The sequence below is a fragment of the Anabrus simplex genome, chromosome 1, assembly GCF_040414725.1.
Source record: "Anabrus simplex isolate iqAnaSimp1 chromosome 1, ASM4041472v1, whole genome shotgun sequence".
Taxonomy (NCBI): Eukaryota; Metazoa; Arthropoda; class Insecta; order Orthoptera; family Tettigoniidae; genus Anabrus; species Anabrus simplex.
The window spans coordinates 182129783-182157706 of NC_090265.1; the positions used below are offsets into that span (position 1 = coordinate 182129783).

At 35.5% G+C, this 27924-nt stretch overlaps 1 protein-coding gene across 1 annotated transcript in view; it reads right to left on the minus strand.

The window, feature by feature from the left end:
- LOC136885432 (rho GTPase-activating protein 44) overlaps window positions 1-27924 on the minus strand; it is a 382026-nt gene that overhangs the window by 278369 nt on the left and 75733 nt on the right. The window contains exons 5-7 of the mRNA XM_067157983.2: window positions 19333-19521; window positions 6859-6961; window positions 6626-6776 (exon numbers count right to left, since the gene is read on the minus strand). Coding sequence (XP_067014084.2) covers window positions 6626-6776; window positions 6859-6961; window positions 19333-19521 — 443 coding nt within the window. The remainder of the gene's footprint in view (window positions 1-6625; window positions 6777-6858; window positions 6962-19332; window positions 19522-27924) is intronic.

The following is a 27924-nucleotide window of genomic DNA, read 5'->3' on the forward strand; positions in this document are numbered from 1 at the left end:
CACGGAAAACCATCTTCAGGGCTGCCGACAGTGGGGCTCGAACCCACGATCTCCCGAATACTGGATACTGGCCGCACTTAAGCGACTGCAGCTATCGAGCTCGGTACTTCCAATATGAACAGCATATAATGCTAGAAGTTTGTCTTACCAGTTGTTGCCAATCCCAGGGTGGTAAAATGCAAATATTATTCAGTTTCTTCCTTTCCCTCTCTATCAAGGCATGAACACTGTCAGGCTCCATCTGGGTATAGCCTTTTCGTAAAAACTTCCTAGTTATGGTCTGTTGAAATACCAATTCAAAATAATTTATGTTTGCTACCGTAATACATATTCACTAATATGAGGACTGCAGAAATCAATAGCTCATCTATTAAGGCAGTACTATTATTGCCTAGAAGTAACTTCATAATTTTATACAAATGAGAGTTTGGATTAATTTTTCTCAACGCCTATCACACACACAAAGGAGGTAAAGATGTCAAATTACATGTAAAACTGACTGGACTGCAAAGTTTTTCTTTAATTCACGGAAAATCCACCAGAAAGTACGGAAGTGTACAAAACTACGCCCAGATGGTGTTGTATACCTCTAAGTTAAAATGGACTTGGTGTTCCTTTAAAAGCATATGGATAACTCCCCCAATACTTGAAGTAGGACGTTGTGTTGTATACCTATGAGTAGAGGACAAGAAACCCACATGGGAGTGCCAATAATCCCATTTTGGTTAGAACTGGACATAGTGCCTTATACCTCCGAGTTACAGAACTGTATCATAATGCAGAGAAATGCTCAGTGTAAAGGTATTTATATCCGATGAGGTTCCATGTGAAGGTGACAAAGAGGTTGCATAGCACTAAATTGAAGAAGAAAAGAAGAAGAAGAAGATGATGATCCACCTGAATGACTATTTACAATGATAAAAACACCATATGTTGCACCATTAGTCATACAGTACTCAGTTTTGATGGGATGACAGTAATTAATGGATCATTGGATCACTGAAAGTACAATACCTAGGTGCTAATATAAAGGAAGATCTTCTTGATGATGATGTTTAAAGAGGCCTAACATCTAGGTCATCCGCTCTGGAAAGATCTTCATTGGGGTAATCCTATACACAGGATTTTAAATAAATGTTACAAATCACTTCATACAGTTATGAGGGTCTTTAGGGGTTGTAGTAAGGATGTAAGGGAGAGGATGTGAAAGTCACAAGTAAGATCTCAATTTTTTTATTAATATTTTATCTTTATTTTTTTTGCTATTTGCTTTACGTCGTACCGACACAGATATGTCATACGACGACGATGGGATAGGAAAGGCCTAGGAATTGGAAGGAAGCGGCCGTGACCTTAATTAAGGTATAGCCCCGGCATTTGCCTGGTATGAAAATGTGAAACCATGGAAAACCATCTTCAGGGCTGCCGGCAGTGGGGCTCGAACCGACTGTCTCCCGATTACTGGATACTGACCGCACTTAAGTGACTGCAGCTATTGAGCTCAGTAGACCCCAATTAGATTCTGGTTATAGTGTGTGGGATCGCTCACCAGAATACCGTACCTTATACAAGAACTGGAAAAGATTCAAAGGAAAGCAGCACGATTTGTTCTGAATAATTTTCCGACAAAAGAGGAGTATATAACAAATACAATGAGAAGAAGGCTTCCACCTAATCAATACTTATTTATTAAATTAAAAATTAAAACTTTATACCCTTCACCAACATAATTCAACTATCTTTTGTTTCTTCCATTTTCCTGTGCTTATCCAGATTTCTTTTTACCCTAAAATTCCTGCATCAAGACTGAAGATCAGTTAAGATAGCCCTTCAATGAGTGTTAATACCTGCCCTCCTGATGAAGCTGGTAAACAGAAACAAGCTCGTTGGTGGCTGAGAAGAGACGGATGTAGAAGAACTAGGACTGGCGAGAGAGAGCCTACCTACTTAAAGATGGCAGTGTACGTATGTGGGGAGATTGTCCTTGTTCCTTGGTGCATTCATGTTTGTGTCATCTCTTTCCATTGCTCCCTCTTCCCACACTGTCCTGTCATTGTGTTCACCCAATTATGTATTTCATTTCATGTTCCTATCTCTCTGTACACGACTTCAAACTTTGAGAGAGTTGTACTAGAGATGTTTGACCATGCAAGACATACACGCAAAAGTTGAGAAATGGGAGCTGATGGCCAAACCCTCAAAAAAGGAACAACTTATCAACAGATCATTTAAATTATCTTGTATAATAAGTAGGAATTAACTCCGCCATTGTCCGGAATGAGAAAGGAGGAGGGTTTGCTGGTCTGGTACCCAGCTGTAAAACTGCCAACGCCGAGTGTTGGGGCGGCGGGAAATAACCTGACTCCCTAAGGGGGCCAATGGCTTCGGGCGAATGAGCCCCTTTAGGTGGGATGATGGTCCCCACAATGGAGGAAATGCCTCTGGAATCCATTATGCAGCGTCTGTTCTCCAGGTTAGGGGCGGCTTCACAAGATGTCTGTACTCCAGAGGAGCGGCCTCATTATCACCTCACTGGATCACATCCAGAGTTGTAATTCAGGACCCAGTCCCACACAGGTGACACCTTGACAGTCAACCATGGAAGGTCTTTTAAGAAATACTCCACCGGTTGAACCAAGAGTTCAGAGAAGGCAGCATTCGGATACGGTGGGCTGCCACATAAAAGATTCTGTGAAGTCAGAGGCACGGAAATACCCCAATACCACATACGAACGACACAAAGTCAAGTATCAAACCAAAGCAGATAACCTACTTCTCTACACACAATATAAACTCACTCATGCAAACCAGTAAACTAAAAGTGTTCACCTACATAATGGACCAACACAAAATTCTTATCATAGGATTACAGGAAATTAGAAACACTGACCAGGATGCCCTGGAATCTCAAGGGTACAGACTTTATAAAGGTATACCCAGGAAGAGAGTGATGAAGAATGTACCACAATTTGGAACAGGATTTTTGGTCAGCCTTAAAATAATAAATAATAATAAACTCAGTTCAAGAATTCAAATCACAGTCTCCACGATTCTCAACGCTCAATGCTCACCTTAAAGACATCTAATAAAATCTATACTATAATAAATGCCCATGCTCCCACTAATGACAAAAACAATTCTTCAAAAGACCATGAGGAAACAGAAGAAGTTTGGGACCTGTTGGACCTGACCATAGATAGCATCCCCAAACACCATGTAAAATCATTAATAGGCGACTTCAACGCTCAACTAGGCAGAGAAAGAAAGTACTGTGTAATCATCAGAAAATGGCCAGCACACAAGAAAACACATAAAAATGGAGAGAGACTAGTTGACCTGTGTAGAAACCATAACTTAATCACAAAATCTACATGTTTTAAGAGAAAACCTCAAAAACTCAAAACGTGGAAGCACCCTGACTACACTAAAGGAGAATGGCAACTGTATCACATCTGCATGGACAAATACCACCACGAAGAGATCTATAACGTCAAATTTCTCCGAGGAATAGACACAGGTTCAGATCACTACATGGTTAAAATAAAAATTAACCTCACTCCCCAGAGGAGACAACAAAAGCAAGCCGCTAAAACTAAAAGAAAAATAGATCATACCCAGCTAATCAACAATGAAAATTACCAAAAAGCAACTGAAAAAAATAAAAATTACAGATAAACTTGAAGACTTAGTACACAACCTTAAACAAAATGCAGAAAACCTGGCTCCAATTAAACCACGTAAAAAATACCAATGGTGGAAGAGTGAATGCGATGGAACAGTGGAGAAAAGACATCAGGCATGGCTATTACATCAGTCCCAAAAATCAGAAATATTCTATCAAAATCTAGTAAAACAGAGAAAAGAAACTACCCAAGGGGTCTTAAGAAGAATAAAAAGACAGCATCATAAGGACACACTGCAATTAATTGAAGAATAATTCAATAAAACTCAATCAAGGGACTCCTACAAAACCTTCAGAAAACACCTCCAAAAATATCAACCCCGACCCTACTGATGAAGGATGAAAATGGTAAGCTGGCTCATAATAATAAAGACAATGCAGAAATTCTGGCTAAATATTTCAACAAGCTTCTAAATTGTGAGGAACCTACAGAACTCCTTCATTTGGACACCAACACTCCAATAAAAACACCACCAGAGAACATCAATCCCCCCCACAATAAAGGAAGTCTACCAAGCACTCAATAAATTAAAAAACTACAAAGCGCCAGGGGAAGATGATCAGACCTTTGCGGAAATCTTGAAATATGCAGGAAGATCAGCAAAAGTTGCCCTCCATCAACAACTTGTCCAGATCACTGGACAACAGCCTTCATTCACCCACTGCACAAGAAAGGAGACAAAACTGACCCTAATAACCACAGAGGAATCTCAATCCCAGACATAACATACAAAATATTTTCAATAATCATCCTTAATAGGATAAGTTTACAACTTGAGAAAGAACTAGGAGAATATCAAGGAGGTTTCAGACCCTGGAGGAGCTGTCCTGATCAGATCATGAATCTTAAGTTGATAATGGACTATAACAGGAGAACAAACAGAGATATGCTGATAACATTTGTAGATTTCAAGAAAGCTTATGATTACATCCATAGATAATCTGTGTTTAAAATTTTAAGACACCTTGGACTACACCCCGAATTAATAAACATAATAAAACTGACTCTCACTAACACCAAATCAAAAGTGAAGTTTAGGGGTGAAACATCAGTCATTACAAATTAAAACTGGACTACGGCAGGGAGATGGACTCTCACCACTATTATTTAATTGTGCTGTAGAAATGGTAATAAGGGAATGGTTTAGGAAATGTCCCCCAAAAATAAAGATTGGCCGAAAAATCAAAACAAATTGCCCGAGTTTTGCCGACGATTTAGCATTACTAGCAGTGGACATAAAAGAAGCAAAAACCTAGATATCAAAACTTCAAAACACTGCGAATAAAAATGGCCTCAAAATATCATTTGAAAAAACAGAAATTATGCCCCAAAACCAACACAACTAAAAGAAGTTACCATAAATGGTAATAAAATCAAAATAGTAACTAAATTTAAATATCTTGGAGAAGTAATAACACATAACCTAAATGAAAAAAATCTCAATCCAAACAAGAACAAATAGATTAGCTAAAGCACAAAAATTAACATGGGATATCTACAAAAAGAAATGTTTATCAATAATTGCAAAAATAAAACACTACAACACGGTCATAAAACCGGAAGCTACATATACAGCAGAAACACTCTTTCACCTGAATAAATAATAAAAAATTGAAAGGAGGTTGGGAAGAAAATAATTACCAGAAAAATGGACATTAGCGGATAATACCTAAGAAAGTCATCTACAAAGAGTATTACAGATACTATGCGTAAGAGGAGACTGGGATTCTTTGGACATATCATGAGGATGCAGGATTCGAGAGTCTGAAACAACTAGCACAACACAATCTCGTTTCAAAAAATACCACAACAGGATGTAAATGGATCAGAGAAGTAAGAGAGGATCTTAAGGAAATAGGTCTTACAACAGACGACACCACAAATAAGATAAAATTGAATACAAAACTCAAGAATACAAACCTCCGTTTTACCCTTACATGAAACAAACCAACAACATGCATATTTTCAACTGAGGAAGAAGAAGAAGAAGAAGAAGAAGAAGAAGAAGAAGAAGAAGAAGAAGAAGAAGAAGAAGAAGAAGAAGAAGAAGAAGAAGAAGAAGAAGAAGAAGAAGAAGAAGAAGAAGAAGAAGAAGAAGAAGAAGAAGAAGAAGAAGAAGAAGAAGAAGAAGAAGAAGAAGAAGAAGAAGAAGAAGAAGAAGAAGAAGAAGAAGAAGAAGAAGAAGAAGAAGAAGAAGAAGAAGAAGGACTTACCTATTGGTGTATCCTCTCCCACCAACATGGACCCCAATTTTTTTTTAAAAAGTTATAATTCATGAAACAGCCAAGATCACTGTTTTTGGTCACCCCTGACAGAGAAGGGCCCAGTACTTATTGTTAGAGAATAAAGTATTAGCCACATTCATATGAAGAATTTGTCTCTCGAATTTAAGTTGAATGAATAAACTAATTTGAATTATGGGCATTTAAGGAAAAAACAAGCAAGTTCGTCCTGTTTACATCCAAATCTTGTATTCCTGAGTAACAAGACTATCAGATGAATAAAGAATTTGGACAACAGAATTTTGCCTCCATATTTTGAAAATTTCAGTTGCCTTACACAAGATACAAGTATTAAAATAAATATATTTAAGTTATAAAAAATCTCTCTTCCTGACAAAAAGAATAGCTGACTGCAAACTACTGAGTTAGGAGAAGTTGCATGCCATGCTGTACTACAACGAATAGACTGCTCATCAGGACAACAGATTGGACATCATGATTTTGTTTTAGCAATGACTAATAGCTTTCTGCACCTTAACATCAATGCTATATGTGAATTTTAAAACCAAAACAAGAAGAACTTTCTGAGAGTAATTAGTACTGTCCATTGAAACAGCTCCTTTGTAGTTACATCATCATAAACTTTCCCATAATTCACAAATAGTTCTCTCTCTCTCCTCCAGTACCCATAGATTTTGAAATCTTAAAACTTCCCCTTACCTATACTTCTTTCTAAAACAGGAATCACTTCTCTAAGGTGTGAAAGTGCTGTTTCATGATATTTCTGTTGAAGCTTTACATACTGGACTATTGTCTGAGCTATTTCAGACTCTCGGCTTACAAGCTGGAACATTTCTGAGGCTAGTATATCCTAAAAAGAGAAAGTGGAATGTAATAGGAGTTAAATTACTCAACTACTTACATAAGAAATCAATACAAAATAGTATCTTTACCCTAGTTTGTTCAACTTTACACTCTGCATCTTCTAATTCAGTCTTAATGGATTCAACACGTGATGTTCCTGTATTAGCGCTATGCTTCAATGCAGTCTGATACCTGAAGGTAGAAAAGCAAAACATATAAATCAACAATAATAATGGTGATAATATACCACTATACTTGAAATAAATGTACGCACATCACTGCCAAGCCAGGAAAAGGAAATCAGTAAGAAAGAATATTTCAACTTAGACAAGAATACAATATTGTCATTGATGCTTTCATAGCCCGTACGTTCCTCATTACGATATGTTTCATTCCAGGCTTGTATCAATGTCATACTTTCATATGTGTGTACTCCTGTTGTTATGTGACTCCCTCTCAGACCGATTCTGATGGTTCCGTCAACTTCCGCTTTGAATGCTAGCACTGTAGCGCGTCCGGTGAGCCATCTGGTGACGAATGAACGTACCACTTTCACTTCTATTATAACATCTAAATTCAAACCTCATTCCTTGAGAAGCCTTTTTCGTGAACAGTCGAGATTTTCTTCTGATGATGCAAAGCAAAGTTTTCTGCGAAACGTAAATAATTTCACCTTATTTTCTTGACACGGCATAAGCCCAAAAGCCTATATCATGTCTATAAGAATACAATATACACACACATCATGGAGTAAGATGTAGAAAAAATATCAATTCTAAACCTGAGTGATTAGGGAGATGATATATGAAGAAAAAGAGAGCCTAATCATCAAATTTGAGAATAAAAAGGGCTATCTTCATATGTTTCCACTGTTTTAAAAGAAATAGATCATGTAACATCAGGAAGTCTGGTATATGAGATAAAGTTTAGATTCTAAGACAAAGAAACTGAAAAAGCACTAAATGATAATTAGCACTTTCAATTATGCTTTTGTTACTGAAAATAATGTAGGACCATTAAAGGCACCCTTTAATGTCATGTATATTAAAAATGACATAGAAACATGGAACAAACTACAAAAGTTAAAGCTCTTTAGAGTGTATCTTTAAGAAAGATGTAAAAATGCACAGTATTACAGACAAGAAATTGTAGTTACTCCTTTACATGCAGTGAAACATAATATGGTATTTGAAACAAAATTCTCACAAGGAGGCATCTCCACATCACAAGAGAAATTGCAGAAAACCTGTTCTGCACATGGGTGGGCATTACCTTATTAGAAGACAAGCCTCTGCAACCATGCCAAGAAGAGAAGCATCACATGAGGCCTTAAAACAGCTCAGTAAGTCATCCTGATAGTATCAATTACATTTAAATAACATAATTAAGCATTGATGGTGATGATAATTTGCCGTTATCTGAATTGCTGTGAAAAATAGACTGTGATATTCTGAATCAATGTGACTTTGAAACTTATGCAATAATGGATAATAGCCTAGTGTCAGAATTTATAATTTTGACCATTTTGGTTCAATTGGTCTGTATTGACTGTTACAATTAGTGTTTCTTTTATTGGATCCACCTTGTCAATACCTAAACAGACAATAACAAACTGTTGTCTACATTAATTACAATCACAAACTGTTGTCTACATTAATTCTAAGAGTACATGTTCACAAAACCTTCAATCTCTTCATCAGCTCACAAATTCTAAAACTTCTTAACATATCTAGAACTATAACATAATCATGAAATGTACTTAAAATATAATCTAAAAACTCTGGTTTTAAGGTTCTTAGGCTTCACAAACACAACGAGTCACAAATTTGAAAAACAACATGTAAAAAGTTTTAAGTTGTAATGTTCATTATTTGATTGTCACAAATTAAAATTCTGTAAAACACAGGTAGCGCTATTCACAAACATTAAATCACCAGTTTGAATTACAAATACAATGTGACGAAATTCAGGAAGGTTCTACTGGTTATCTATATTCCATTTACGTTTAGCTTTACAATTAAAAACAAACAGGTCTACTGATATAGTCTAAAAACAGCTAACATAACCTCATTTAAATCATACAGTGCCTAGAAAGTCCATTATCAATTGATGCAATCTGCTGACTAATTCGCCTGATGATCTTGTATGTACCTGCGATTTTTAAAGTTCAATTTGTGACATCGGTTAGCTGCCTGGGAGACTGATTACCTCAGATCGGAGGGGTATTTTAGTCGCCTTGACAAAGAATACTGTAATGTATTTGAAATGTTGGCAAACAGTATGGAATGTACAGAAAACAACAGCATGGTTCAGCCCGGAAGAAGAACTAAATAACTACATACCGTGAAAACTTCACATTTAAGATACATGCTGTATAATTTCATCTCACCTCATCCCTGACCCCATATCAGGAAAAGAGACTAATGGGTACACATACATACATACATACACACACATACATACATACATACATACATACATACATACATACATACATACATACATACATACATACATACATACATACATATAAAATGAGTACAGTTTGTCTGAAATTCACTGCACCCTAACCCCTTTTTTTTCCCTTTTAGTAGCTTCGTACAACATGTACAACTCTGATGGCTTCTAAAGTATCATTTAACGTTAAGAATTTCATATTTAGGTTCCGTATTGAAACAAGATTTACATCAAAGAAAGGACAATAAGTTCCACCTTTTCAATACTATATATTGTGTGAAAGTTTTACATTACAGTTAAAACATCACAACTTTTGTACATTCGGTACCGGTTTCGACAGATTCCCTGTCATCATCAGCCGAGAATAATTAAACAAAGACACGTATAGATCATGATTCTTATGGTGTGATTACAATGGTGGATTAAAAATGTACATTATATGATTAAAATAGTATATATATATATATATATATATATATACACACACACAAATAAAAGGTAAGTAAAATGGGAATGGTCATTATTCTATGAGGTGTACACCTTAATATTTCTAATTAAACGGTTAATTTGTTAAAAGAAATTTTGTTCTTGTGATATATAATTAGGGCCTATAGTGAAATTTGATTGTAGGCTTAATTCTGTAATATTTTAACTTTTTGACCAGTCAATTCATTGAAGTTATGTAGCCATGTTTGACACATTAAAAAGGTAAACAAACATTTAGTCGAATGGTGTTCCACATAAAATATGTACAATAAAATCCGATTGGAGCTTCAACTTGGACTTAAGAATGGAAGAATTATATTAATGTTCAATGCAAGCAGAAATAGATGAGTTAATTTTTTCACTATGTATTGATGTTGATAGTTAGAATGTCCATTGAACAGTTCAATATGTTGATTTGTATTCTGGAATGGTTTACATTATTTTGAGAAATAGTAATTGAGGTTCTTGCTAAGGTATCTAAAGTATCGCTCAATATTGGAGCAGGCATTTCCATTTTTTTCTTCCTCTTCTTGTTAGTCACTGTGGTCCTAATTATTCTCTCCGCTTATAATATTGTCAACCGTTTGTACCTCCATTGAAACTAGGTCATCATCTATTGTTGCATATGTTTCATAGTCACACTGATTTAGAATATCACAGTTTATTTATCACAGCAATTCAGATAACGGCAAAGTATCATCTCTGTCACTGACATGATCTTTGGCTTTAGAACATTCGAGTGACAATAGAGATTTTAAAATACTTTGGTTCTTAGAAAACTGTGGTCCAAACTGAGGTTTGCACTGACATTATATAGTGTAAAAGGTAGCTGCATATATGTTTGTCATATTAAACAAGGCTGAAAAACACTTTCCTAAAGAGGAATACGTTGGTATGACAGGATACCTGACGGTATAGGCGAGTTGTCACTGAAACCGATGTTGCTGTAATAAAGTGTGGAATTGTGAGCAAGTAAGATTGTTTCACATGTACCATGAAATTTATTAACAACAAAAGAAGTAAAATGAAAATCAAGTCATATGGATTTGACAAAGGAATTATGAGAATAAAATTGGCTGAGTCAGATGGGTGGGATTGGAAGTGTACATCAAATCATTACATAATACATTTTTCAATCTGACTGTCTCAAATAACATTTAAATGTACAAATTGCTTCATTCCCGAAACACTCAAAACAAAGCAACTACCAAAAACAGGAAACTAGATTAACTTAATAAATTCCACTAGATGCAATAAAAACTTTTCAGTCTGTCAAACACACAGCAATTACAATATAAATTATAACACTATAAACATACCTGTAAAATACACACTAATTTTTCAGGTATGTTTCTTCTTCTTCTTCTTCTTCTTCTTCTTCTTTTATGACCACATAGGATCACTTTAGTCAGTCCGTCGTTCAGGTCTCTTTGAAGGGATTGTTCGGGCTTTGCGGTCCTCCCAGTACTTCTTCAGACGCTCCGATCTTCGTGCCCTTTCCTCAGTTGAAAATGTGCGTGTTGTTGGTTTGTTTTGTGTAAGGGTAAAGCGGAGGTTTGTATTCTTGAGTTTTGTATTCAATTTTATCTTATTTTTGGTGTCTTCTGTTGTAAATTTTATATTGTAATTGCTGTGTGTTTGACAGACTGAAAAGTTTTTATTGCATTTAACTAAGTCGACACTGGAAAATATGGCTTCATTCTTAACAAAAAAAAAAAAATCCACTAGAATAACTGAAGCTGAAAAATAAATTTTACAAAAGATAAATGATCTGAGTATGAAGAATAATGTTATTAAAAAACCTTCTCATTGTCAATAACGGAGTACTTTGGTATGATAAGTGGAAATTAAAAATGGTCAGAGCAAACAAAAAGAACAAAACTAAAGGGTATGAGTGCATTCATCAAAACAAACAACATAGTCAGAGCACTGTTTTAAGTCATTTTGCAAACTTTCTTTAAAATATGAGGTTAATCCATTATTTATAACAAAGGAAGCCTTAGCCTTGCTCATAGTAAAGTTTTGAGCAATTTTACTGTCTGGGAACATTGCCTTGAATGCTGCGGAGATTTCATCACAAAAGTTGAGAAACATCTTTCCAGTGACAACCTGGAGAGCCCATATGGCTTCAGCCGGTATAACATCGTCTAACACTGCAAGTCTTTAAATTCCTTTGACTTGTTCCTGGCACTGCTAATTCCTTTGTAGCTGTGGATGTAGTGCTAACTCTTGGTTGCATATCTTCAAGTGGAGATGGAGTAGAGGTATTCTTTGCAAAGAATGACATTGTTGGCTGGGAAGACTTAGCTTTCATGTATTTTATATGAGTAGGTCCTTTAGCATGAGAAGTGACTACTTGTTTGCCCATATTACTAAGTTTGAATGATTTACAACACACTTTACAATATGCTGAAGTTGCATCATTTACCAGTATGTCCAACCAACCACTCAGTTCAGGAAACACTTTATTGTCTAGCCAAAGTTTATTAAATGTACACTGCTTGTAAGCCATTGTCATGAGTTTCAAGAAAGCATCCTAGAACTGAAATAAAAATAACAAAAAAATGGTCAAAAGAAATGACACTAGGGCACAACAAAAACTGTAGAATTGTTATGCCCTTGCTGTGAAAAAATACCTGAAAAAGAAAAGCCACAACAGCCTGGGTTACAACAGACTAGAGCCTAAAAATATCCCCTCAAATCCATCATTGGGGGAGATTTCCCTGACTTTCCAGATTTTATTGTCTTTTTCCCTGTCTTTCCTTGACTTTTGAGAATGTGGACACTATGCTATTTTTACACCAGGCAAATACTAGGGCTGTTATTATGGCCACGGCTTTTCTTCCCCAGTTCTCATCTTTAAACAATAATCACCACCAACATCACCATTTGCCTTTTCCTATCTCAATAGTTGCTAGAAACTTATCTGAATTAGTTCGACGATTATATATATAAAAACCACATACAACCGACTTTTTAGCTTTCACTATTATGTGTGCTTACTTGGCAGTAAATATAAGTGAATCCCTCCCGGTTGATGTATGTGACAGCCCTGTGACGACTGGGATAAGTAATTGACATGTATGTAGTCAAAGTGACCTATAATTCCATGGAAATTACCCCATGTAGTCCTACAATAAAATATATCAGTTGCCAAGAATTTATTGCATTCAAGTTGACAGTTACTAACAGTCCCTTTGTCAGTCTCAAGAAATAAGTCTCTTGACTAGATAAAATCTTCTTTTAAGCTCTACCTCCCCATACATTTCAAATGAACTGCTGCTATTTTGCAGCAGGCGACCCACAGAGAGGCCGTCGGACTAACCTTTCTTCCCGGAATCGTCTCGACATAATACAAATTGCATGGTTCATGGTACATAACCTCTGATTGTGATTCACTCCTCTCATTTGAAGTTAAACATTGTTCTCGGCAGTGTTTAAACATGGCCGGTTGAACATTGGTTTTAGACAGTGCCTAAGTGATAAATAAAGCCTCTGCAATGCAGCAGCCATACTTAGGTATTGTTTAACCATAGACATTGTCTAAAAACTGTTTCTGCAATAGGTCCTATAATAATAATAATAATAATAATAATAATAATAATAATAATAATAATAATAATAATAATAATAATAATAATAATAATAATCATATGGCCTCAGCTACCGTGTGCAGACATTTCAAGTTGACGCCATCTGGCTGTCTGCTCGTCAATTTCGACGTTCCGTTTTACTCTAGGCCCACTAGATGGCAGACCGAGTAAACCGAAACTCTCTTGGGCGTCTGTGGCTGAGATTTAATTACTTTTGTCAGGTAAACACCAAATGTGTCACCCGAGATCTGTTACATGCCGACATCGTACGACATGGAGTGTCGAATGGACTTTTTCCCGCCCTTCAAAAATTTGACTACCTCTGCCAGGTTTGAACCTGCTATCTTGGGATCCAGAGGGCGACACTCTACCACTGATCTACAGAGGCAGCTAGGTCCTATTAACTTGTTGAAGTATAGAGCAATTAGGTACATAGATTATAGTTATAGCTTATAATTAATTAATGGTATTCTAATTAATTTACATGTTACTTGACAATTTAATGCTCATATTCACTTGAGGTGTCAGATATGGTATGGAGGGACTGAGGATGACTATTGTGTTGACTTTCACTCTGAGGGTCACATTTCCACGGTATCCGATGAATTTCTATAACATGTCCGAGAAGTTTACTAAAATACCTTTGATACCACTTTCAGTCCTTTCCTTCTCTGTTTAATTTAAAGTGTTAAACTTTGGTTATTACCTAACATTGTTTTCCCGACACTTTATTCTTTACAAACCATTATTCTCGTCATTATTCCGTATTGAAAAATAGCTAATCACAAAGTTTATACAAGGAGTAATTTTAATACCACCTATTCAATACAATTTATTAATAATAATAATGTTATTTGCTTTACGTCCCACTAACTACTTTTTCGGTCTTCGGAGACGCCGGAGCACCTTCAAATACCACCGGACTGAGCCAGGATCGAACCTGCCACGTTGGGTTCAGAAGGCCAGAGCCACTCAGCCCGGCATATACAATTTATTCCACTATTCTGTGGTTAAATACACATAGGTAAGGTTTATTCTGCTGGAAGGCAGGTCCGAACCTCCGCAGAGGTGTTCCTGACCAGGAGTTTACGTGCGGTAGGGTGGCCAGTTCCTTTCCGCTCCTCCATTCCCTTACCCCCCACCAACAGCGCGTGGCAACCCATCCAACTCCTGACCACGCCCAATGTTGCTTAACTTTGGAGATCTCACGGGATCCGGTGTTTCAACACGGCTACGGCCGTTGGCTAATACACATAGAAATTACCGAAATTTTAAAGGTAAGTTTACATGTTTCGCCCACTATTTATTGGGTATCATCAGCCTCATTGAATCTTAAAACATACACTGGTCTAAGGAATCTTAACAATATATATAAAACGTATTGATGAACATTTACAAGTGTTGATACTGTGATTGCATAATGATTACAGCACAAAAATATTGAATAAAACAGAACTTATACTAAAATCACTTTGAAAAATTAAAATGTTCATCTAAAAGTAATTGTCGCACATTGTTTTTTAAAAAATAATCCATGTCTGACACTGAAATGGACCTTTTTGATAAAAAGCTTGAACAATATATATCACGTTTGGAGAACAGAATTTCAAAACCAAGGCTTCACAGGATAAGAACAATACAGTTAAAAGATATATATGATCGGGTTAGAGTCCAATATTTAAAATTAGGATGAAAATACGTAGTCGAATTGGAGGCGGTATAGATTAAGACGTCTTGGAAAGTCGAATAAAAATCATGGTATGTCGAGAAGCGCTAAAAAACATTGAAGAATTTGCCGAAAACTCTGCTAAAATTATCCAAATAAAAGAAGGTAGGTCAGACGACAATTTTGTGCAACCAGAAAATGTCTCGTGTAGACATGGATGTCCGTAGTAAACAATGTTGTCAATCTGGAATGAAACGGAAAGCTAACTTGACGACGGGAAATTAGGTCAAGAGTATATCACTGAAAACTATATGTTGCATAATGTGTACTTACTCATTCTCAAGATGTTACCTATGTCCTAATGTATCTGCAGCGTTAGTCTGTTTGAAGTTCCTACTTCTAGTGTAGTATCGACACTGTGGAGGTGCTGGGGAATGCTGAGGGGAAGAGGGGGTACCGGTACGCAGAGCTTCACATGTTGTAGTCAGTATAGGAGGGGCGTTATTTGAAGGAGCAAGTATGGGGTCGGTATTTAGCGAAATAGAGGGAGTCTTTAATTCTAAGGATTTAAATATCTGAGGGACTTTACAATGGTTTGGGTTGACCGTATTTAATAACTTAGGCGTTAAAATATGTAGCGGACTTCTGACTTCCATGTCGTCATTAAGATTACGATCTTTATTATATGTCCTGTACAAGAAAATGTAAATACTCTCTAATTCATTCAAAAGTTTACTTTTGCCTGTATTCCTGATTACTGTGAGATCTGTTTCTATTGTAGTGAAACGGTGTCCAGTTTCCTTCATGTGGGTGCTCATTGCCGAGTATTTATTATGTTTTTCGGCATTGAAATGTTACATGTACCTTATATAAAAGCTACGCCCAGTCTGTCCAACATATGATTTTCCACACTGAGAACATGTTAATCTATAAACTCCTGAACCTGAATATCTATTACTGTCGTAATTAATCTTATTATGATTTAAAAATATGTTTTGAGTTGTGTTAATCGTTCGAAAGGCTATGTTCATATTATATTTACTGAAAGTATTCGCAATTTGGTAGACTACTGGGCTACTATAAGTGAAAGTGGCGTATTTAGTTCTTTTTGGTTTGTCGGGTATGAGATTCGTAGATAACTTGTTTTTGATTTTGTGAATTAAGCGGTTTACCGTCACGACCTTAAACCCATTAAGTCTGGCTAGGTTTTTTATGTAGTTCAACTCATTCCTTAAGTCAGTAGCGGAAAGAGTGATCTTCGGTGCTCTATAAATTAAAATGAAAAGTTGCTTGTTTCTGGGAGCCAGGGTGTAATGAGGAATTATTTATGATGATGATGCTTGTTGTTTTAAGGGGCCTAACATCAAAGGTCATCGGCCCCTAATGGAACGAAATGAACGACATGAGATATGAATTCACAATTAAGTATTTATTTATTTTCCACCTAGTTGATACAATGATTGCTTAAGGCAATTTTTAATGGTCAAAAGTGGTACATGTTTCGTATATTATCAACATCTTCAGCCACATAACACTGTTTAGATGAAAAATATATAAAATTGACAAAGTAATGCTTTAGAGGAAGTGTCCTTAAAATGAACATAAGATTGACAAGATTAAAACAAACAAATAACTCAAGAGAAAATCTTATATTCATTTTAAGGACACTTCCTCTAAAGCATTACTTTGTCAATTTTATATATTTTTCATCTAAACAGTGTTATGTGGCTGAAGATGTTGATAATATACGAAACATGTACCACTTTTGACCATTATAAATTGCCTTAAGCAATCATTGTATCGACTAGGTGGAAAATAAATAAATACTTAATTGTGAATCTATTGAAGTGCGATACGGACCATGAAGCTGATTTTATGTAATGAGATATGAAGTTAAAATTTTAAAAAGTATTCACTGACTGGAGTTTTTAAAAATGGTGATGAAGAAAAATGAGGGTGAGATTAAAACATCCAGTGGATCTAATACGCAATGCCTTATTTTCTAATAAAATAAGAGAAAATACAGGAAAACGAAGGAATAAGGCATTGCCCAGTAGTACAGATATTAACACATAATTTACGTTAGACGTTAAAATAACACATTAAAATGCGCAACACAAACTAAAATGAAGTCAATGGGATAAAAGCGCAACTGACACAAAAAAACACTAGGACAAAGGACATCATCACACATGATAAAACAGACCGCTATCCCTCATAAAGCGGATGACGAGGTCTGCTGACTGCTCGTCATCTCGCAAGATAAGGGTGATTGTACTCGGAAGGTTAAGACTAAGGCGCAGATCGACCAGGTCCACACACTCCGTAAGGATGTGTACCACAGAGATGGTCGCCGCAGGTACACACCAGAGGAATTATTTATACTTATCGGAGTATGTGTAGGCTTTCTATATATTTGAAATTCAAAAGTGTTATTGGTTCGTGTAACTGTTATGTCTAAAAAATTTAAGGAACCCTTGTCTTCATCTTCCTTAGTAAAACTCAGGTTAGGGTCGATATTGTTTAATTTTTCCAAAATCTTGCTACTATTGGTAACATCTTTATCAATTATTATGAATGTATCGTCCACGTATCTCAACTGTAAGTAAATCCCTTTAATATTAGTTTTTATTTTGGTGTGTTCAATTGAGTCCATGTAAATGTCAGCTAGGATGCCCGATATTGGGTTATCCACTGCTAAACCGTTCTGTTTATAAATTTTTTTGTTAAATGTAAAACAACTGTTGTCCAGAACAAAATTCAATAGTTTCATGAATTTATCGATCTCCTTTCTACTGAGGCCACTTTGTTTACAGATGTTATCATAGATGATGTTAACTGTGTCATTAGTCTGAATATTTGGGTACATATAAATCACATCGAAAGAGCATATTGCTTGATTTGGTTGAAGATTAAATTTGCTTATAATCTCACAAAAATCTATTGAATTCCTTAAGGGCTGCTTGTTATTAAACACGTAATGTCTCTTAAGGAAGCCATGGATGTACTTAGAGGCTTTATAAGTTGGACTGTTGCGGCAGTTAATAATAGGACACATTGGAATATCATTTTTATGTACCTACCTTCTTTTATTTGGATAATTTTAGCAGTGTTTTTGGAAAATTCTTCTATGGTTTTCAGCGCTTCTCGACTTACCATGATTTTTATTCAACTTTCCAAGACGTCTTAATCTATATCGCCTCCAATTCGACTGCATATTTTCATCCTAATTTTAAATATTGGACTCTAACCTGATCAAATACTGTATCTTTTAACTGTATTGTTCTTATCCTGTGAAGCCTTGGTTTTGATATTCTGTTCTCCAAACGTGATACATATTGCTCAAGCTTTTTATCAAAAAGATCCATTTCAGTGCCAGACATCGATTATTTTTTTAAGAAACAATGTGTGACAATTACTTTTAGATGAACATTTTAATTTTTCAAAGTGATTTTAGTATAAGTTCTGTTTTATTCAATATTTTTGTGCTGTAATCATTATGCAACCACAGTATCAACACTTGTAAATGTTCATCAATACGTTTTATATAAATTGTTAAGATTCCTTAGACCAGTGTATGTTTTAAGATTCAATGAGGCTGATGATACCCAATAAATAGTGGGCGAAACATGTACCTTTAAAATCTGGTAATTTCTATGTGTATTTAACCACACAATAATTGAATAAATTGTATTGACTACGTGGTATTAAAATTACTCCTTGTATAAACTTTGTGATTACTTTATTCTTTGTCTCTCTACTGTATGTTTTTCAACTATGCCATACGGTTTAAAATTATTGTTAACTGCATGTATTAAAAGAAAAGATTACAATAAACAACACCCTTTCCGTAATCTGTGGTTACAGAGATTATATGGGATGGGTATTATGCTAACTTAAAAAGTTTTCTCTTGATTCAAATCTTTACTTACCTGAACATAGGCACAGAATTGGTTTTTATCTGTCTAGGAAAATTTTAATTGTTGACTAGATCAGGAGGGTTTTGCAGATTGGAAATAAACAAGTGAATTGACCACAGTCAAAAACAAACAAACAAACAAACAAACAAACCAAACAAACAAACAAACAAATGTCTCAAGTTTCCCTTCCTTATGAAGAATCTTGGCATAACATGCTCACACAGAAATAATGTAAGAATAATTGAGAATAAGAGTACTCACAGTAGTTCATTATAAAGTATGAATTAATTAACATGCCACTTCATTCCAGCTTTTAAAACTGATCAAGGAAAAATCATCTATTGTAAGAAACTTGTAAATAAGTTTTTACAGGCATATACTTCAATGAAACACTGATATAGTCCATCTTTTCAGGAAACAAAAGTTTCAAAGAATTCCTACCTTGTTCTTGCAGAATCCATATCCAAAATTACTTTTGATAAGTTCCTCTTGTGCTTCATGATATTAGGTATGTCCTTTTCCAGCACCATCTGCAGAGCTGCCATCACTATCTGCTCTACCTCAATCTCATATTCAAGTTCTGCACTAGCCAAGTCTTGCTCTACTTTACCACAGTCCACCAATACGTGCCTGTAACCAAGAAATATGTCCCAAATTGACTTAGTTTCACCCTTTAAATAATGGCTGACTTACTGTACATTAAAAATATATTGACTTTTCCTCTAATGTTGGCAAGATTTTCCGTCCACAGTGACAAATCATGTCATTTTTCATATAGCTACAATCATCATCATCATCATCATCATCATCAATGTCCCACTCCAGTCACCCAGGTGTGGTTAACAAGCCTCCTCCATTCGTTTCTGTTCTTCCACTTTTCCTGCTCCATTACTTCTGCCACATCCAATCCAGCTTCTCTAATGTCCTTCCAAATCTGATCCATCCACCTTCTTCTCAGTCTTCCAACTGGTCTCTTTCCCTTAACTTCTCTTTCAAATTCCCGTCTTGCTACCCGTTCCTTTCCCATTCTTTTTACATGTTCGAACCATCTCAGTCTTGCTTTCTGTATCTTCTGTACTAACGGTTCTATATTTAGCTCTTCTCTGATTTTAATATTTTGAATTCTATCTCTTCTTGTCTTTTTAACTGATGTTCTTAAAAATTTCATTTCTACTGCTTGGATTTTACTACCTTGTCTCTTATTAGTTACCAGCTTTTGTTGTCCATATGTTCCAATTGGTATGAAATACTGTTTATATAATGTTAATTTCGTTCTCTTGGGTACTTTGTCAATCCATAAAAGCTCTCTGACTTGATGATAAAATGCTGTACCTTTACCGAGTCTGTTATTGATTTCAGGGTTGATTTCATTACTTCCATTAATAATGCTACCCAGATATGTAAACTGTTCTACATTCTCTGACCGTTCTCTGTGTATGTTCACATGGCTTCTCTTTTTCTCTTTTCCACAGTGCATGACTACAGTTTTCTTTTTTACTAATTACCATTCTAAACTCCTTCAGATTTTCATTCCAAACGTCCAATCTTCTTTGTATTTCCTTTTCTCCCTTTCCCCAAATCACCACATCATCTGCAAATACCAAAGCATTCACTTCATCACTACTGATACTCTGTTTTAGACGTTTTATGATTTCGTCCATAGCTATAACATTATATTAATATATTAATGCAGGCTGCAGATATGACTACTTTTCCAAAACTATGGGGTTCTTCAATACTGATGATCATTATGTAGTGATAACAATTTCAAGGAATTAACCTGACTTCACAACTGTTTTATAACAGTAAACGAACAGTCACATTCAAGCATTTTCAACTGCTTTTGAGTGGTTGTCTTGATGATGGAGCATGTTGTCTTGTGTCCAGACACGTGCATCTTTCAAGGGTGGAAGTGAACTCAAGACCTTGAGTATTCCTGTCTTGAAAGTCAGCTATCAAGGATAGTTAAATGCAGTTCATAGTGCTGCAACAACATAACTTATTTAGTAGTGAAATCAGTATATACTGTTACTTCATGTATTAATAATATGAAATAGGTTAAAGCCAGTAAGAATCATATCTCCCCCTCCAAGCAATAGATACCTGGGATTTGGCCATAAAGGAATCACGTTACATCCTATTGATTATTAATATCATAATCAATATACAGATGTAGCAAGTATAATTATGTAGCAAATGAAAAAAGGTTCCATATATTGTAATGACTGATTACGTGATTAGTATATCTGAATGAGGATAGCAAATAACATATTCATTTTTGCTATTTAATGTAGATTAGATTGCACAGTGATGTGTTTAAGAGTGCTGTATTTACTCCACAAGTTTCAACAGCTGAAAATTTTAAAGCACACTGTGGAAACATCATCATTAAGCAATGATATCATTAAGATCCAAAATTGTCAGTATCAGGAAGAGGAGGAGGAGTGAGTGAGTAAGTTTTCTTCTTCTTGTTGTCTTTTTTTTAATGTCCATTCTATTAATGTATTCGTACCAGGAAAGTCTCTGTTCTTCAACTGTTTCCTTAACATGGTTATTTTGCTCTTGGTAAAATAATTCACCAGTGCAGAAATGCAAAAAACAAATCTTTAATATGATTTCACCAAAAAACCAGAACACTGTAACCTGAGAGAGGAAATCTCAATATTTTTAATACACTCCCACAGGTCAATAATGTCTCAGGGGATAATTTTACATCATCCACAATGAGCTCTTGCAGAACTTATGAAGAAATAAAGTACACTGATATGAAATACATGAATTTTCAAATTTAGTATAAGGTAAAGAGAGACAATTTTGTAAGAAATTTTATAAAAAAAATAAGCCTGTAAAAATATAACATTTCATAACTTTAAACTTTTTAAATAATCGAAGTGAGTATTTTTGCATTTTGCTATGTTTTATGTCACAGTGACACAGACTTTTATGATGATGATGGGATAGGAAAGGGACTGGGAAGGAAGTGACCATGGTCTTAATCTGCAAGAAATAATAATATGGATAGACTGACAGTTAATGAATCCAAAACAAAATCCATTCTATTAGGGCCATGAACAAAGGAATAGTATAGAAGTCCAGTAGCTCAACACTGTTGATTTATTTCTGAGGAAAATAAAAAGAGGAAGTTATTCAAATCTCGTAAGTATGATTCATTAACATTTATAAAATATCACATTAAGATACTGATTGTATCTTTTCAGGTTCTTAAATAGTCATTCGTAAATGATTGTGGTGAATTTTGGGATTCTCTATTACTATTTCTTTCAGTAATTTTTCAGAACATCCTAAATGTGATCTGTTTATTCATTCCATATTCATATTTTATCTTTGTTTCTCAGCCTTTAGTGTCATTATCAACATCTCTCCCACAACACTAGTTGCTTGTTTGATGCTTGTTGTTTAAAAGGGCATAACACACTAGTTGCTGCAAGGATGTGAGCATCCATAATAAACTGATAATACTGAAATAAAATGCAGGAGATATCATGAAACTACAGTATTCATAAGTGTCTCCATGTAAACAACCATCCATGTAATTACTTTCATGAAATCAGTTTCACGAAATTAGTTGTAAAACCTATTGTTGTCATGTAAACTAGACTTAATGTAATTCTCTCGAGTTGGTTTTATCATTTGCTTCCTTTTCCATCCTTACTCACCCCACTCAATTCAGAGACAATACTAGAAAGCTTTTCTTTTACAATGAACAAGTTTTCAAAGGATTTCTTCCATATTATCAACTCTTTGTTCAAATCAAGAGAAAATTCATCTGACTTAAGAAAAATGTTTAATTTCCTATTTTGGACAGTCTAAGATTCATCTGTGTTCTGTTGAAAAAAATCTAGAACTAATAGAATATAGCGTTAGCAAAGATGAACTCCTGACATCATTATCAACAACAAAGGAAATTAAAGTAAAGGTGTCTGCAGTACAGTTTGTAGCAGACAGCATATCGTTCTCAATCCGATTTTATTTTGGTGTAAATAAACACCACACGAGATACACTCACTTCCTTGCATGAAACCACTTTATTGCGCTATGTCTGTTCCTTAACAATACGCAGTTATACACAACAGAAACACACTGAAACAATTTACTATCGATTTTGTCTAGTACAGATATCAACAAGTTCTCACACTGGTTATTCACTTTATCATCACACAGATTATTCTGAAAAGTAGATATATCAACAGTCCACACACTGATTATTCACTTATTCACTTTGCCATCACAAGGCAAGACTGACTACCCTCTCACTCAAGTCGATTCTGAAAAGTACAGATATCAACCAACTCCTCAGCTCACTGTTACACTCGCTCTAAACCCACACTCTATATTCTCTTACTGCACTGTCTGACTGACTGGTCACTCGGCCCGTCAGCTTGATATGCTGTACATACTGTTTGACAAACAGTCTAGAAATATCAACTTCTGGAAATGTTCTTGCTACAATCTCGTGGAACACATCCGAACATACAAGGAACAATGGATCGTCCGGCCTCTCAATTGGAGTAGATCAAACTCAAATATTTGATTGCAAATTATAAACACACATGAAGAAATCTATAACATTTCCAATGTTTCTACATGTATCTGGATAATAAATCATTACAATAAGTTTCCAAAACATCCGTATGTATCAGATTTATAGTGGATTATACCCAATATATGAATATTACAGAGTTTTCTCCAGTTTTCGACTACTCACTTTTTGAGGTTAGACATATTCACAATATGTATTTGAAGTTATACTAATGTACAATATATATTTAATATATATTTACAGGATATAGTCATACTTAGCATTTAATAAAAGATAATTAAAATATATTAAACATAATAATTGAAGGTTTTACAAGAGTTAGGTTATGAGTAGGTTGGTGTCAAGCAGGTAGAAGGAAGATCAGTCAAAACCATTTCACTCACCACGGCTTCAAAGGAACGTTTAATCATCTACAAGACACGTATGCATGTTGTCTATGAAATAGCAGAAGTGAAAGAGTTCCAGGAAACTGATTAAGTATTGAGGGATGGAGAACTGTTGACAAAACTGTAGTAGAAATGACCAACAACAATGGTGCCGACAACGCACTTAAGGCAGCACTGATGAAGATAGCTCATCAGAACTAGCAAGGAAATGTATGGAAAATTTAACCTGAATTAACCCAGAATTCAAAGTTTGGTCAAACCGGGAGCATGACTTTGTAAATAATGGAAGTTATAGTAGTTGACTGTATCTTGATTATAAGGTGTATTTATGAGATTGTTGATCAATAATAATGCTAAATTATGAATACAGGTAGATTTAGTATACATTTTATGAAGAATTCTTGACATTTTATTTGACTTAAATTGACTAGACACCAGAAATCTCTACCTACTTCGAGCCATAAGCTATTTCACCAAGTAGCCTGAGGTATATATCATCACCTATTGGGAAACATAAACAGTGTCCTTTGGTCTAAAGATGAGCTTCTATTGCTTTCGCGTTTGACAGAACTACAGAGCGAGACAGTGTACAATTTATACACCAGTGATGTATGAGTTCTCATTTGAAATACGTAAGGCTGTAAGTTATCGCTTATCGGCAACATCGCTGGGAAATACGGGCACCAAACACACTTGTTTTCTAGTACGGATTTCAAAGCCCTGCAACCAGGGGTGCACTGGTTTTAGAACGCGCAGGCAAACAACAAAATGAGTCATTGAGAATCTAAATCAAGAAAAAGGAAAAGGAAAAAAAAAGTTAATATTTGCTCTTATCAATGGTAAACATCAGAATGAATACATTCTTTTTTCAGAACATTGTCATGTTCTTGTGGTCTACTATAATACATAATTGAATGTTCCAGTACTGGGAAATTTACGAGTAGGTACACTCCCGCTTGCAACCCTTGTACTTCACCTCTAGTGGACCTCTCCATGTTGTAGGAGTAGGTAGGTTTTTCCCGTTTAGTGTTTATTAGGTACTCTTGCAGAAGTATCCCCTGCTTTGGAATGTGTACAGTTGCATGTGTGTTTTTATAAGTGACTTGATTACTGTAGGCATGTGTGCGTGAGAATTTAAGTTATATTTTGTTTTCGGGATGTTTGTAGAAATATTCTGTTTTTTAATACAATTATGCAGAACAGTTCCGGACAGTAATTTATATAACAACACATTAACGCATGAAGCATATAATTATAGATAATTACAGAAACCTTTCTGCCGCCTTCACGCTAAAGGAAATTGTAATTATAGATAATTACATAAACCTTTCTGCGGCCTTCAAGCTAAAGGTAATTGTTTTCACTGAACAGTACGGTAACAGCTGTGGAAAGAAAATTTTCAGTGAGTGGAAGCTTGGTGTGTGACTGGCGGAAATAAAAAGCAGCTAGAAACAAAAACTATTCTAGATGCACGCTTAGATGTCCGGAAACTGGGTAATGTCCGAAAATTGATGAAGTGTTCATGTACGTCAATGAAATACGTAACATTGGCTCTAGTGTATCAAATAAAATGTTACAAATGAAGGCACAGAAGGTAGTGCGTGAACACAACGTTCCATTAACTCAGTTTAAGGTGAGTTCTGGGTGGGTTATGAGGTCCATGCAACGACGCAATCTGTCAGTGCGAAGGAGAACAACACTGGTATCAAAGACTGACTGCTGATTACACGGAAAAGGTTGCAAAGTTTCTTACGTTTGCGCCAGAAAAATGTATGCTTACTTTTTCTAATCGGTAATGCTTATCAGGTTCCAGTCTTTTTCGATACCGTATGCTTCTCGCACTATACGAATCATGGAGTGAATTTATCAAAACTAGTGGTAGTGAGAAATTATGATGCACGGCAATGCTTTCCATTACAGCTGATGGAAGAAAGTTCCTGCCACACATAATTTTCAAGAGGAAAACGATGCCTAAGCAAATTCGTGTATGAGTGCAACCAATGGTTGTAGAACACATGCTGGAGTGGGTTAAAACTGTGTGGGATAGAAGACCCGGTGCACTACTGAAACAGCCGGCTCTGCTTATTTTAGATGGATTCCCAGGTCACCTTGTGAACAAAGTGAAGCAACTTCTCAACGAAAATGACATGACACCCACTGGAAATATTAGGTGTCCATCCTTCGACTGTTATGCTCGTAGGCAATCAAGAGTTGGTACTTTATACCACCTGAACTAGTTTCCCAGAATTTCAAAAAGACTTGGATTTCGAATGCACTAGACGGATACAAAGATGACGCTGTGTGGCAGAGTGACTAAGAATCTGATACTGGTATGAGCAATGGGAAGAATGACACATCAGATACCGAAACCAGCGATAGCAGCACAGAAGATTTCAATAAATTGTTTACTGGGAAGACCATACTTCACAATAATGCAATAATTTTTTGCTAGTGTAATGTTTTAACTTTAATGCTCTGATTAATGACAATTAACGTAATAAGCTCATTTTTATTTTCTGATTGCAGAAACGTTCATCGAACTGTTGCAAATAAATTATGAAGCTTGATTTGGACTATTTTAATTATTTTAATGTATATACGCGATTATTATGTGCACCTTAAGCTTGTATGAAATACAATTTAGTTACAAATTATTTTTTCAGTAAGACAAATACTGGTATTAAAATATTCTTTAGTTAGTGGGATGTAAAGCAAATAACAAAAATATTCTTCGCGCAACAGTCGCACCGTACTATTTTTTTGAAAATTTTGGTATAAAAAGTGTGACGATTATGCGGTGAAATACGGTATCTGCCCTCCCAAATATACTATAAAGTAACAATTATACGTGATGAAAACACTTTCGGAAAGAACTACTCAAATTGGTAAACGGCAACAGGAATCCGCCATTGCTTTAGGCGGCACACACAGGTCTCCATATTCTGGGGAGCCTGTACCAACATGCAAGATGGAGTCAGAGCCATCTGGAAGCCCTTTAAGCAATAGAAATTAAACTGAAACAAGGGTCAATGTAACCAGGTCTAATTTACGAGCTAAGAAGCATCAGCATTTTGGGACATACAAACTCAACTTCAGATCAGGAAATTGAAACTAACTCTAGATGAGATGGAAAAACAGAAAATTCTGATACTTGTGTTACAGGAGACACGATTCACAGATTCAAATACCTTTGATTCAGGCTATTACAGAATGTTCAAAGGGAAACCTGGGAAAAGGATTGGAACAAATCTACAGCAACTCAGAACAGCATTCTGTGTGCACAAACAAATAATTGACTCCATTCCAGACTTCAGAGACAGACTCTCTATACTAACATTCAAATGTGCAAACAAAAGGTGTACTTTATTCAATGCCCACGCACCCATAAACAAAGACGATTGAAGAAACCCTGAAAAAGCAGATGTCTTCTGGGTCCAGCTAGAAAGCAAAATACAAAAAACCTAATCTGGAAAAATTAAAATTTTAATGGTTGATTTCAACGTGCAAATTGAGAAGGAAGAACAATTTAGGAATATCATTGGTAACTACCCTGTTCACAATAGAACAAACAGAAATGGCAGTAGACTTATTGATGTTTGTGATGCCTTCGATTTTAAACTTATGTCTACTCATTTCAAAAGACATCCTAGGAAAAAGAAAACTTGGCGCTCTCCACGAGAAGATCTTGGTGAATTTCAGTTGGACCACGTCACAATATAAAAATGGAATATTAGAGAAATGAATGTAGAAATAAGAAAAGGAGCCAATCTCGACTCAGATCACTACCTGACCTGCATAAAGGTTAGACTTCTTCCATTAAATAAGAAAAACCTCCCTCAGATTAAAGTTATGAGGAATGACACGGATAAGCTAAATCAAAACAAAGCTACTTTCCAAGAACTGTTGCAGCAAGGAAAAACAGAGACTTGGCATGATATCCGAGAAAACATGGCACATACTGCAAACGAAGTTGCACCCTTATGAAGGAGGCGTAAGCGTTCATGGTGAACTGAAGACTGTGATAAGGCAGTTGACCAAAGAGTAATGGCATTTAAAATATGGAACACAGACAAAACAGAAGGAGAC